Consider the following 13,089-nt stretch of genomic DNA (forward strand, 5'->3'; position numbering starts at 1 on the left):
TTTTTTTTTTTTTTTTTAAATTTCAACTAACAATAGATATTATAGGACAAGATTTAGAGTTCTCCTCTCTTCCTCAGGTCAGCAATACAGATCTACAAAGGTTCCAGGAGTTTAACACAGATGTTATAAAAGAAAAAAAAAGAGCCATCTAATGCAGGGAAGAAATAAATAGAGAGGGCAATAAATGAATGAAGGAGACCATGACACACAGGACCATACATCCATCAGCAGTGGGGAGGGGGTTAATTATAACATTCACCGAGAGGGAGGGAGAAATATTACAAATTAATTGTGGCACTGGCTTAAAAACCCCATATCCGCATTGAGCCCTTGTTTTAATATGAATGTGTATTGTCATTTTGAGTTCAAATGTTTTCCGCTCTTGAGTGCTTTTAAACTTTCTATTCAGTATTTTGATGTGTAAATCATTTTTTATATGCTCTGGCTGTGAGAAGTGGTGCCCCACTGGAGTGCAATATCTTCCGTTATTGTGTGTCTGTATAGGTTCGTTCTGGTTTGAAGTTTTTGACTGATTTCACCAATGTAGCATCCTTGGTCACATTTGCTGCATTGAATCATATAAACCACATTCCTGGATGTGCTGCAGAATGTTCCTTTAACATTGAATGTTCTATGCTTGTTACTGGCTGTGGGATCTTGGCATATATGTTTGCAGCGTGTGTTGTTGCATGGTCTTGTACCATTAACAACGTCCTTGAGTTCGTTATGAAGTTTTCTATTGACTAACTTTTTTTGTCTGAGGTTTGGAGGTTGATAGAAAGCAAGGATGGGAGGTTTGGGGAAGATGTTTTTTTAATGTTTCATGCCCTTGTCAGCACGGGTTGCGAATGTTTGATTATTTTTCACATTCCCTCTAGGGCAGGGCTTTATGTGGCCACTAGTACTATGAGGGTAGTTTTTTCTACTTCTTGTATTGGAGCAGGTGTTCTCATGGGGCTCTAAATGCAGTTGAGATTTTTGTGGCAATAGTCTTTGGCTTGTATCACTTCTGTCTGAAAATGACGCAGTCAGGGTTGTGAGGTGTCTGTTTCTGTCTTTAGTGTCAGAGCATATGTGTAGATATCTTATAGCCTGGCTCTGTATGTGTGTGCTCGTTGTGTATGCGTGGAATGGAAGTTGGCGTTGTGGAGGTAACTACATCTGTCAGTTTATTTCGTTTATACAGATGTGTGATGTTTGCCATTTAGTGTTATTGTGGTATCTAGAAAGTTCCCTAGGTTTGCGGAATAATCTATTTTGATGGGTGGAAGGAATTCAAGGACTCATGAAATTGTTTTAAGATTTTCTTCACCCTCTGTCCATATTATAAACGGATAATCAATGCACCTGTAATATTTGTAAGATTTCTGGAAGCATGTGTTAAGGAATCTCTCTGTTCAAGATTGTCCATAAAAAATTTGGCAAATTGTGGTACCATTCTGGTGTCTCAGGCACCAAAAACATAGATTGTAAGCTCTACGGGGCAGGGACCTGTGCCTGCAAAATGTCTCTGTAAAGCGCTGCGTACAATTAGCAGCGCTATACAAGAACATGCTATTATTATTAATTACATCTCTGTCTCTCTGTGTCTCACTCTCTCTCTGTGTCTCACTCTCTCTCTGTGTCTCACTCTCTGTCTCTGTCTCTCACTCTCTCTCTCTCTCTGTCTCTCACTCTCTCTCTGTCTCTCACTCTCTCTCTGTCTCTCACTCTCTCTCTCTGTCTCTCACTCTCTCTCTCTGTCTCTCTCTCTCTCTCTCAAAACCACACCCCGGAGGAACCCCTGAGACTGCTTCAAGTATGTACATACATTTTTACATACAAATGTATTACATACATTTAAGCATGTAAATTAAAGTTAAAATGCAAAAAGGAAAATATTTAAACAAAGGATTATACCTGTTCAAAATGTGCTTTAAAATGAGCAGAGCACTAACTGTACTAAATTATTTCATTTTTTTTTTTTTTTAACTATAGGTATTTCTCAACCAAAAATGGCAGAACAGGGACGCAGTCCTTTGAAAATTACACCACCGAGCGTTGTGTCCCCGAGACCCTTGGAGAAGTCGTCGGCTGAAACCGCATCTGATGGAAAGAAGGGTTTGTGTACTTGTTGCTTCGGTATACAGCAGGACGTTTCCACTAGTTCTCCAAAAGAGGCCAGATCCCCCAAAATGTAGCAATAGCCACAAGTTTATTGCAGAGTCATTTTGGATACATTTAAAGACTTAAAAATTGCTATATTTCAGCATTTTGTACCATATATTTACATTAATGTACAAGTGAGTTTAGTGTCACAAGTTGCCTAATTCTGAAATTGCAGTACCATAAAGTTTAATGGCCATATCAAGGCCATTTTGTGGGCCGCCAGTTGATACATGCTTGTTATAACATGCATCAATTTAAAAGATATTTTTTTATTTTTTTTTAACCATTACTTTGGAAGGAGATGGAGACACATTTTGTCTTGGAATAAATGGATCTTTTGATTTAACATTCTTGCAGTAATAGTTATGATCCCTCCGAGGTAAACCGTCACAAAAGACGGATGTTGAAATGTGTAATATTCACTGTATCATTGTTCTTTATATTTTATATTAGATAATAAATCTTAGGTCCTCATTCATCCTAATATTTATCACTAAAGCAGCAATCCTGTCTGATTGCGTTTCTAAAACCAAGAAAACGTTTAAATCATTGGAACAGGAGGTTCCTCTGCAGCTGAACAGCGCTATTTTCAGCTTTAGGGACCCTCTGCTTGTAGAGATACTCACTGGTGGGGCAGCAACACGGGCGCCAAATCTTGTGGTATCTGTGCCAATAGGGTATCCTCCGCGTCATCATTTGCGACTTCCTTTGGCCTTTACCGGAGGCCAAACTGAATTCACCATGAGTGAGCACCGTCGCCAGGAAGTATCAGGAACATGGAGGGTTCTCAAAGCTGAAAAAATGGTGGTTTGCTCCCTCCGTGACCCCCATTTAAAATATTAGCGGAATTGCTCCTTTAAAACGGGCCCGAACTGTTTCATGTAGAATAGTTCTTTGAAGTGAGTCTAATCTTTCCCTGCACGTTTCTACTAAATTGCACAGCTTGCATTTGAAATACAAAGGGGATTGCTTGATTTATTATTCATACAAACAAACCTCCATATTTGAATCATCCAATCACCAACTTTTATTGGTCGGCTGAACACAAACAACGGACAGGATGTTATACGTTTCCCTAATGATTTTTGAACTCTGTAGTTGAAAGCAGGGCCATAAGAAGCCTTAAAATACTGAGTGCATATTCCATGTATTAAACCAGGGCACACAACATTAGGTTATGTAGGGGGAAACCTAGGCATGGTTCGGAGTGTTATCAGGACTATAATTAATGCTCGGCTTCCCTAAAACTAACGGGCACACACTTCAAATATTCAGTACTTTATGTAACCATAAATCTCTTAAAGCAGGGGTGTGCAAACTGGGGGGTGCGAGAATTTCTAGGGGCGGCGGGTAGAGGCCCTGTGCTCTTCCCCATGGCATTTAAAATAAGTGCTGGGGGAGGCCTCTGCTATTCCCTTACCTGCTCTCTGCCGGCTCCTCATTTGACGCTGCAGGGTCATGTGACGCGGCAGGATGACGTGATGTCGCATGTCCCGCAATGTTATTTGACGCCGAGTCCTTGGAGAGAGAGAGGAGGTGGGGGGAGGGGCGAACGCTGAGGCTGCCGGGCAGGGGGTGCAGCTCAGGAAGTCTGCGCACCCTTGACTTAAAGGAGCAATTCATGCAGAATATATATTTACTTTTTAAATTTAACCCCATTCATTTCTGCTCCGGGGACCCCCTACTTCCCGAGATACAGACCAGTAAAGAGGGTGCCGGTATCTCCTGCAAGGTGTGTGTTTTTTTTTTTTTGGTTTGTTTTTTTTACAAAGCTTCTGCGTCACACGGACAAATAGGAAGCCAAACCTGATGACATCATAGCTTCCTATTGGCCTGCAAGGTGCGGGTGCTTTGAAACTCTATTACGTGATTCCTGCAATGCGAGCAGAGTGGCTACTGGCACCCTCTACGGAGATGAGTATCTCTGGAAGCAGAGGATCCACAGAACTAAAATGAATTGGGTTCAGCTTCGTAGACCCCCTGCTTCCATCCTATCTAAAAAATAAATTGCCGCTTTAAGACCATGCATTGTAAAAGTAGAATCTTATAATATAATTAACTATAGTTTTCTGTGCCATTGCAGTGGAAGTAATACGCGAGATTGAGATGAGTGTTGATGGTGATTCTGATGAGGGTAACAGTTCAGCGGTGATCACCGGCATATTTAGTGGTGTTCTGAAAGGTGATGGTAATGCGGAGGAAGGAATTGAAAGCTCAACCAAGCAAGTGAAGTGCGTCAGCGATGAGGAGGGAGATGAGGATGCTCTGAACATTTCCTCAATGTCATTGTTGACTCCGTTAGCAGAGACTGTTGGTGTTGGAAGTCCAGAGGTGAGTATATCTAAAAAAGGACACTTTTTTTTTTAAAGAGAGAATTGTTTAATATTCTCCTTTATAACGGGCCAACATATTCCGTAGTGCTGTACAATAGGGTCGGAGGGTGAAAACAATAAAATAACAAACATTGTTACAGTGGGCAAGGAGGACCCTGCCCGAGGCACTTACAGGAAGGGTAGGTGGGAACATAGAGGACAGGGGGATGAGACGTTTCGGATTGTAATGGAGCATCTGTAATATCTGTAAACGGCTACCACCTTTTTGGTTTCTTTATTTAAACACCCCTTTTTTGGCATCTTGTCAAAATACACTCCGGCACCTCAAACGTCTGGTTGATATATTTCCAGAACAAGGACATGCCCCCAAGTGACATGGCCAAGTCCTCTGATGCTGTATACCATGTTGTCCCTTTTTTCAGTGACCATGCAGACCTATGTTCTAGGAATCAATTTTTTTGTTTGGTTTCTTAATGGGTAACCCTCCATCCCCCTTCTCCACAGGCTCTTCTGTCCCCTTCCAAGTTAGCTGTTGCAACCAGTGGAACTTCTGATAGCCCCAAGTCTGTCAAGTTCCAGAGGACACGTGTACCCAGAGCAGAATCTAAGGACAGCATGGACTCTGCAGAGGAAAACCAAAACCTTTTGTACAGGTAATGCTAAAATGAGTTAATTAGTTGGTCCAAAAGAAAATAATTTGTTTTTCTTGTACAAATTATATTTACATTTCTTTTCACATTCTTCACTGAAATCCTCCTAGATTTATGCTTCAGGCCATAACATCGAAATAAATGTTGGTGTAAAAGATGCAATATATTAAAGCTGCAGCCCTCAAAAGCACTGCATTATACGTTTTTTTTTTTATATATATACAGCAACAAGTACATTGTACATTATAGTCAATATTTCGTAAGCAGTGGTCTATAAGGGCTTGGGTGAATAAGTCCAAAGTCCAGAGTTCCCCTGGAAGGGGGTACCCAGGGAAAGAAACAAGCACCACTTGTATAAGAAAAAAAATGTATTACAATATAAAAAAGGTACTAAAGCTCACTTACGTGTGAGAAAACACCGGCGGGCGTATGGTAGCACGGGCGCAAGGATCATGGTGTGGAGATCTCTCAGCTGGGGTATGCACAGCGAATCCTCCTGTCTCGGCGTCTGGCACTGAATCCCGGAAGTGACGTCATGCACTCTCGCAAGTTTTTGCCTCCGCTTTCTCGTCTGCCACCAAAAGCTTCAGACAATGAGGCTGCCACTCTCTCGACCCGCTCCTCCTCTTTGGTTCTGGCGTCCGCCAACAAACAGACTGGCTAAACGGCGTCCTGCTCCGTGCTAACACCAGGGTGCCTATCTTGTAGCCCTACGCATTTTGCACACTCTGCTTCGTCAGGGGCTTATACTGCATTTCATCTAGAATAAGGAATGTACAATTATAAAGGTAATGGTGATTAGAATTGAGTTGTAAAACCGCTTTTATAAATATCACTGGCAGCCATTTTTAGGAATCCTGTAACAGCTTTTCCCCTTCATAGAGTAGTGGATAATTTCATAATGGAAAATTAATGGAAACATTTTGTTGGATAGATGAGTGGAATTCTAATTGGTTTAATATTTTCAAAACACAAATCTGTACTACTGCCCTGACCCCTGCAACTTTGGAATATACAGCTTTACTCTTTCTGTAGCTGGAGGTATGGATATTTGTATGTAGTGCACATAAAATATACTTGAGTAGATAAGGAACGCAATTAAGTGCACCAAACATACAAGCACACAATAGGAAAAGGAATCCCTTCCTCCGGAGAGCTTACAATCGAAGGGGCTTAGTCGATAGCCGCTGTTTCCAGCGATCTGGGAAATTTCGGCTAAAACAGCCCACTTGGCCGCTTTGGCGGATATAGAATAAGTTCCAGAGTGGTATGTTTGGAGACTTATCCTTCGTCTACTGTCTGCTTCTCAGTGCAGTGGATGGCAGTGCCTTGCAAACGATGTTTGTAAGTATTTGTGGGTGTGAAGTAGTAATGAGACAGCTAAATGAAAGCTGTATGTACTTGTGCGGTGTGTGGTATTTGTTGCTGAACACGGAAATGATTATTATGGCATAGCACCATTTAGTAAATATGGCCCCTATTTCTTGAAGTTATTACATAACCAAGTGACCTCACTTTATTGTAAAATTATCACATTTATATTGTTCACAGTTATGATTCATTGTTTGTGTAAAGCAGCATGTATGTTGCAGATATGACTAAAATAAATATTTTTTTATTATTTCCTAAGCATTGATGCATACAGGTCTCAAAGATTCAAAGAGACAGATCGTCCTCAGGTAGTGCAATCGATTGTCCGTAAAGAAAATGTGTCTTCAAAACTGGATGATAAAAAAACTGCATCGCCGCATCCCGTTAACATTAAACAGAAAATGAAGGTACTTTGCGTGAGTGTGTCTGTCCTCTGAAGGCACACACCTCGGCATCTTCAGAAATGTTCTGCAATGGGACTGAACCGTTAATATTTCTGTAATAAAACATTAGGCTCCATATCTGAAGTTTTCTAGTAAAGTAGATCTTTTTCGCTTATACATTAAATGGTATATCGGGGTGAATTTTAGAATTTTGGCGCACACTCCCATAAATTATTTTATACCACCTAATTCAGTGATTTCCAACCTTTTTTGTTTGGAGGAACCTTGAAGTATTTAGAAAAATCTCGGGGAACTCCTCTCTGGCTGACACATATTAGGTTCGACAGGGGTCAGTCACAACATTTCACACCTCACGGGCCACCTCTATTTCCCACCCTTTACCCATGTTTTTCTCTCCCATCCATCTCAGTAACTCTTCCCCCCTCCCGTCTCGCATGTATTTATCCCTTGCGTCTCACTCTTACTCCCTCTTTTCCTCACTCCCTCCTGCCCCCCTCTCTTTTCCTCACTCCCTCCTGCCCCCCTCTCTTTTCTCACTCGCCCCTACCTTCCATCAATTACCCCACTCTCTCTCAATCCACCCTACAAAATACATACCAAAAAAAAAACCGGGGGGGGGGGGGGTGGTGTATGGTCTGTGGTCCATAGGAGGAACCCCTGAGACTGCTTCCACGGAACCCTGGTTGGGAATCACTGACCTAATTACTACTTGGCTTTGTTCCTGAAAATGGCTGAATCCTACATGACATACTAGCAGCCGATAAGGGTTTTCCGTACTGGTATATCTTTACATATTTCTGCTAACACATTTTTGCAAGTGATACAGAACACCAGCTCCAATTCACCTTGATAATTTCGTGTGGTATGTACCAGCGGTGTGCAAACTGGGTGGGGCGGGTGCAGAGGTCCCGCGCTCTTCCCCAAGCATTTAAATTAAATGCCGGGGGACCGCGCGAGGCTTCTGCAACCTATACTTACCGAGGTTCAGCTGGCTTCAGGACGCGTGACCATGACGACGTAGCGTCATGTGACAGCACAGTTGTCACGGTAACGTGCCGTCATGACACCGCGGGTGACGTGCGTCATATGACGCGGCATGAGGTAAGGGAGGGGGGCACACCGACAGGAGAGCAGGCATAGGGGGGCGCAGCAAATAACGTTTGCGTGCCCCTGGTATATACAATCGCTTAGCACTACATTCCAAGCAAAGATGTGGGTAATTATAAATATAGTGCAAAAAGAATCTTTTGCTATAATTATTAGAGCCCTTCTGGTTTTTGACCAGTTAACTTCACTGTAGCCCATAAATAGCAAATATAGTGCTTCTTACATTTGAACCCTGTAGGCACCGCAATGTCACGGACCCCATGCTGTTGGCTGCATTATTTTGTTTCCTTTTCTCTCCATGCAGTGGAATAACAACCATTTAAAACAGTATAATATTAGTACTGTAGGACCTACAGAAATGGGATTACTGTGACGTGGCTGCTGGCTTACAATCTTTTGGCCAAAGTAAACTAAATTATCCATATTTCTGAAGACAGAATATAGATAAAATGCATAGTAATGTGTTAAATAATTTGTCATATTGGATGCAACATTGGGCTTTGTGTCTTGTATACATTCTGTGACAATTTCAGTAGCACTTCAAATGACACATATTGGGTTTTGAGTTTGCCAAGTCTGTGTACAGTATATGCTTTGTAATGCAGCTTTAAAGTGAATTGGTAAAATGCAGCCAAATATGTTGCTGGCCTATATAATGTAGTGCCCCTCACCTGTCCATCTAATCCCTAATGTGCTGAGCATGTTTCCCTATGGAATGTCACCAGGTACTCAACAATGAAATCAACTTGCAGCAGACTGTGATTCACCAAGCCAGTCAAGCGCTTAATTGTTGTATAGACGAGGACCATGGGAAAGGGTCCCCAACAGAAGCAGAGGCAGAGCGATTGCTTTTGGTAGCAAGTAAGTAATCCTTCAACAGTGTGACCTGTATAGAGAAAATCTGACTGTTTCGGTTTCCATGCACTGAACATTGATCGGTACAGCAGTCAAAGGGTGGTGCTAAAGGGGTAGACAAATGCTATACTGCTCACATGAAGTATGATAAAGTTGGTGCTATAACTGGCAGGGCGAGACCTAATTTCCTGATGTGAAAACAAGGCAGCAGCACACCAGAATGAAATGTACAAAAACCATTGTACAATTTTACTCGCACAGATACAAGCGCCTACTTGAACGAATGTGAACTAATGACAATAAATCTATTAATAGATTAAATGATGCCGATTTGAGGTGTGTGTGTGTGTGTGTGTGTGTGGTGTGTGTGTGTGTGTGTGTGTGTGTGTGTGTGTGTGTGTGTGTGTGTGTGTGTGTGTGTGTGTGTGTGTGTGTGTGTGTGTGTGTGTGTGTGTGTGTGTGTGTGTGTGTGTGTGTGTGTGTGTGTGTGTGTGTGTGTGTCAGCCAAATTTGGAGAGAGGGGTTACAATAATTATATTATATGGTAAAAAGACTGTCGGTCCTGAACTCTTAAGGCAATTGTTGTGTTGGGTTTTTGTTTTGGCCATTTTTTATATAACAATTCTGAAGTCATTAGTAGTCAAACAGATAAACATAAGCGGCAATAGCTGGTTGATGAGTTAAACTTATCTTTGAGATGGGAAGTAAAGACGCTGAACTATTCCACTCCGTTGTATACATAAACAAAGCAATATTTTCAGTTTATCAATGGATTTATATATTTTTTACATTGACATCATTTTTCTAATTGTTGCATGAACTGCAAGTATGCAAATTACATGATGGGAAGTGACGTTTTTCACACACTTGCATACTTTACAAAGAATCCATGTCCACTGAATGCCTCGCTGAAAGTGGCAAAAGGGATAATTTTTGCCCAGTGTGTATTTTTGAACCCCTATTTAATATTCTGGGAAATTACTTTTCCATTTTAGGGAATCCCTGAGGGGGGGGGGTTTCCCCCCCAAATCGGAACGCAGAGGGTTCATTGATTTTTGAGAAATGGCTTCGCGTTTTTGAGTATGAGGGTCGGAGGCAGGGACTTAAGGACTAGTGGGCCCCCGGCGCAAGTGAGAAAATAAAGGCCTTACGCAGCAGAGGGAGCCCACGCAGGTGGCGATTGTGGAAGTTGGACCTGACTCCTAGTGGAGCATATTCTTCATTTTAGGACTGCCTGGGTGGGTTCCCCCTGCTGACGGGTAAGGCCCCACAGCACTGGGGATGTATTCTGTGAAGAGAGAAGAGAGGGTCAGTACTGCTAAAATAAGTGCTGGAAAAGTGTTCTGATGTGAGGCAGAATGGGCCACAAAGTCGTGGGCCTTGGAACAACCAAACTGGCGGTAGTTTGGCCACTGCTTTGGGGGCAATTCTATCTTGTCTGGAGTGACTTTTTGGGCTGGTTTCAAACAAGAATCCCCATTGAAGTCCATGTGGATATTTGTCTAAAAATCACCTGAAAAGCCATTTCGGACTACATAGCATTCACCCCTTAGTCCTTTGTTGCGACTGCACCAGACATTTGTACGGTTTCCATTAATACTGCATATGTGCTTTTTTTTCTCCTTCCAACTCTTCTTTAAACAGCTGAGAAAAGAGTCGCTTTGCTTGCTGAGATAAACAAGCTGAATAAGGAAGGACCACAAAGTCAGAAACACGGCGCTCATGCAAGTGATAACACTCCATCAAGAGGCCTCGTTTCAGTGTCTGAAATGTTTCTACCTCTGAAAGCAGATTTTGTCTGCAACACATCGCAAAAACCAGGTAAGGGAACATCTGCATATCCCTTTTGGCTATATTTCTAAAAATGAAAACCATTCTTTTCAAAATATTTGATAACTTCTATTTCCTCTAAATTCGTCAATTGTTTTTGAAGGGAAACATTGAGTTTGATCTCGGCTTACTATAAAAGCTTCTTTAGGTCGGTGAGTCTCAGTCTTATTTGCATAGTGACACTTATGGCTTTTATGTGAAATACAAGTGACGCCCGTATTCATTTGATGACATGGTTTTCTATGTAACAGCTGCGCTAAACAATAGTTCTACAGTTGTTTGCAGTGGCAATCCTGCTTTCCCTTAAAATTTTTTTTAGTGTGTTAGGATTCAAGCAGTGGGGTTTCCAGAGCTGAATTGTGTGAATTTCTGCTTCCCGAGAGAATGAAGTCCATAGGTCTCCCAGTGTCTCTGCTGTTTAAATGTCCCGGTCATGCGGGCCAATAGGGAGCCGCAAGGGATGATGTCGCAGCTTTCTATTGGCTCGTGTGAGCGGGACATTTAAACAGCAGCGAGATACCGGCACCCCATACGGAAGTAGTTCTGAAATTAATGCAATTCAGCTCCGGAGATCTGCTTCAAACCTAAAACCCCGCCCCTCCCCGGATTCTGTTCCAGGCTGCTGCCGGAAAGCGAAAATTGCAGAAAAGCGTAACATAGCATTTGCTATGTCCAACATCTACTTCAGTCTGTCCTACCCCTTCTGCGCATGCGCAAACTCTGCTGCCCCCCTTCTGCGCATGCGCGAACTCTGTTGTCCTTCTGCGCATGCGCAGACATGGCGGCCCTCTTTTCGGTACCGCCGTATTGTACATATTTATGCCATTTTGGTGTTCTGACATAACGGAGCATCGGCACACCCTTGACTGAGAATCACTGGCTTAAAGGGCCAATGCCTCCTAGAAACTCCTGAGACCATTCCAGTGACCAGTTTAAGGGGTCTTATCTAGGTGATTGCATGTTCATTTTGAATAAAAATTTTTTTAATCTAAATCAAACACCTATAAAGTATTTTAAAATATGTTTTTAAACTTAGACTTGTGAGGGCTTTGATTTTTTTTTTGGCTCTATGATAAGGATAAAGAAAACGCTTCTCAAACATTTCCCCATTCAGAGACCCCTAAGAAATTTAACTTGTAACTAATTTCCCCAAAAAATATGAAAGCAGACAAATCTTTGCTATTAGCAAAGTTAGATTTGTTTAGAGAAGACAGTTACTGTTAAAAGCCCAGTAGATGGCAGTGCTGCTTTATTAAATAACTGGAAGCAGTCCAATCAGCATTTATTAAAACAAATAAATCTATATATTTTTATATACACACACACACACACACACACACACACACACACACACACACACACACACACCTTTTATTGAAAACGAATTACGTAAACTGTCGATCAATTTGTTCTCCCGTGATCGATTAGCAAAAGATCCGGCTTCTTGGGGTTCATGTCAGTTTAACTCAGCAGCTACAATGTATCGTTACATTACTACGGTAACATTATCTATTGTTACAGTTTGCAGCTCAAACTGCTGGTAATATTTGCAACAAATTATCACAAACAGGAAAGTGTTGCAAAGATCTTGCACTGCTGGGGCGGTGGGATAAAACCTGCTATAGAAATACAAGGATGCTCAGCATATTAAAACGCATTGTTACCTAAAAATGAGTGTTTAATCTAATACTACAGAACTGCTTTATTTACAAAAAACACATATAGGATATTGCATGGATTGCTCCTAATAATAATAATGCAATTAACTTATTGGCATATTTCTTACAGGATATGCTGCTTCGGAAACCGTTAAAAGGGCTGCTAGACATTTATTACCTTCACATTTTAAATACTGAAGTAATAACCGTGTCACGTCAAATGTAATCTGTTTTGGTGTTGACATCTTATTTATGCAAATGAATGGAAATTGTGCCGAGAAGTACCTGGGCAGGCATTTAACACGATGAGCAGCATACTTTTAGAACGTGGAGATCCTGCATGTCTAATTGCATTGGAGCATTGCAGAAGGTTATAAGAATGAATTGAAATTAATGGGTTCTACAAAAAAAATAATACTTTATTACAAGTCTCAGTCATTTTGAGGAGGACAATTAAAGGTAAAATCCCACATAGTCGACCATTTGAATTTCTTTGGGGCCTCTGAATTGGGGTAGTTTGAGAGATCAGCATAAAGACAACACTTGATGGATGCTGTCCTGATCTGCGAGCCGATAAGGGGAGGTGGATCTCTGGATGTACAAGCACTTGCCGAGCAGCCAGAGGAAATCAAACCCCTCCCATGCCTGACTTTAGCTTTTAATTAATTTATTTTTTAATAGATTTTGGTAAGAAAGGTATCAATCGCCCGGATGAGAACCTGCAAACACATGT

At 41.6% G+C, this 13,089-nt stretch overlaps 1 protein-coding gene across 4 annotated transcripts in view; it reads left to right on the forward strand.

The window, feature by feature from the left end:
• Positions 1 to 13,089, forward strand: part of ANLN (anillin, actin binding protein) — a 53,598-nt gene that overhangs the window by 26,001 nt on the left and 14,508 nt on the right. For all 4 annotated transcript variants that reach the window (XR_012799215.1, XM_075586627.1, XM_075586625.1 and 1 more), the window contains 6 exons: positions 1,978 to 2,100; positions 4,232 to 4,479; positions 4,986 to 5,134; positions 6,762 to 6,909; positions 8,739 to 8,874; positions 10,513 to 10,689. Coding sequence is in view for 3 of the 4 variants with exons in the window: in XM_075586627.1 (XP_075442742.1) it covers positions 1,978 to 2,100; positions 4,232 to 4,479; positions 4,986 to 5,134; positions 6,762 to 6,909; positions 8,739 to 8,874; positions 10,513 to 10,689 (981 nt within the window). In the remaining variant the exon portion in view is untranslated. The remainder of the gene's footprint in view (positions 1 to 1,977; positions 2,101 to 4,231; positions 4,480 to 4,985; positions 5,135 to 6,761; positions 6,910 to 8,738; positions 8,875 to 10,512; positions 10,690 to 13,089) is intronic.

The sequence above is a fragment of the Ascaphus truei genome, chromosome 2, assembly GCF_040206685.1.
Source record: "Ascaphus truei isolate aAscTru1 chromosome 2, aAscTru1.hap1, whole genome shotgun sequence".
NCBI classification, from domain to species: Eukaryota; Metazoa; Chordata; class Amphibia; order Anura; family Ascaphidae; genus Ascaphus; species Ascaphus truei.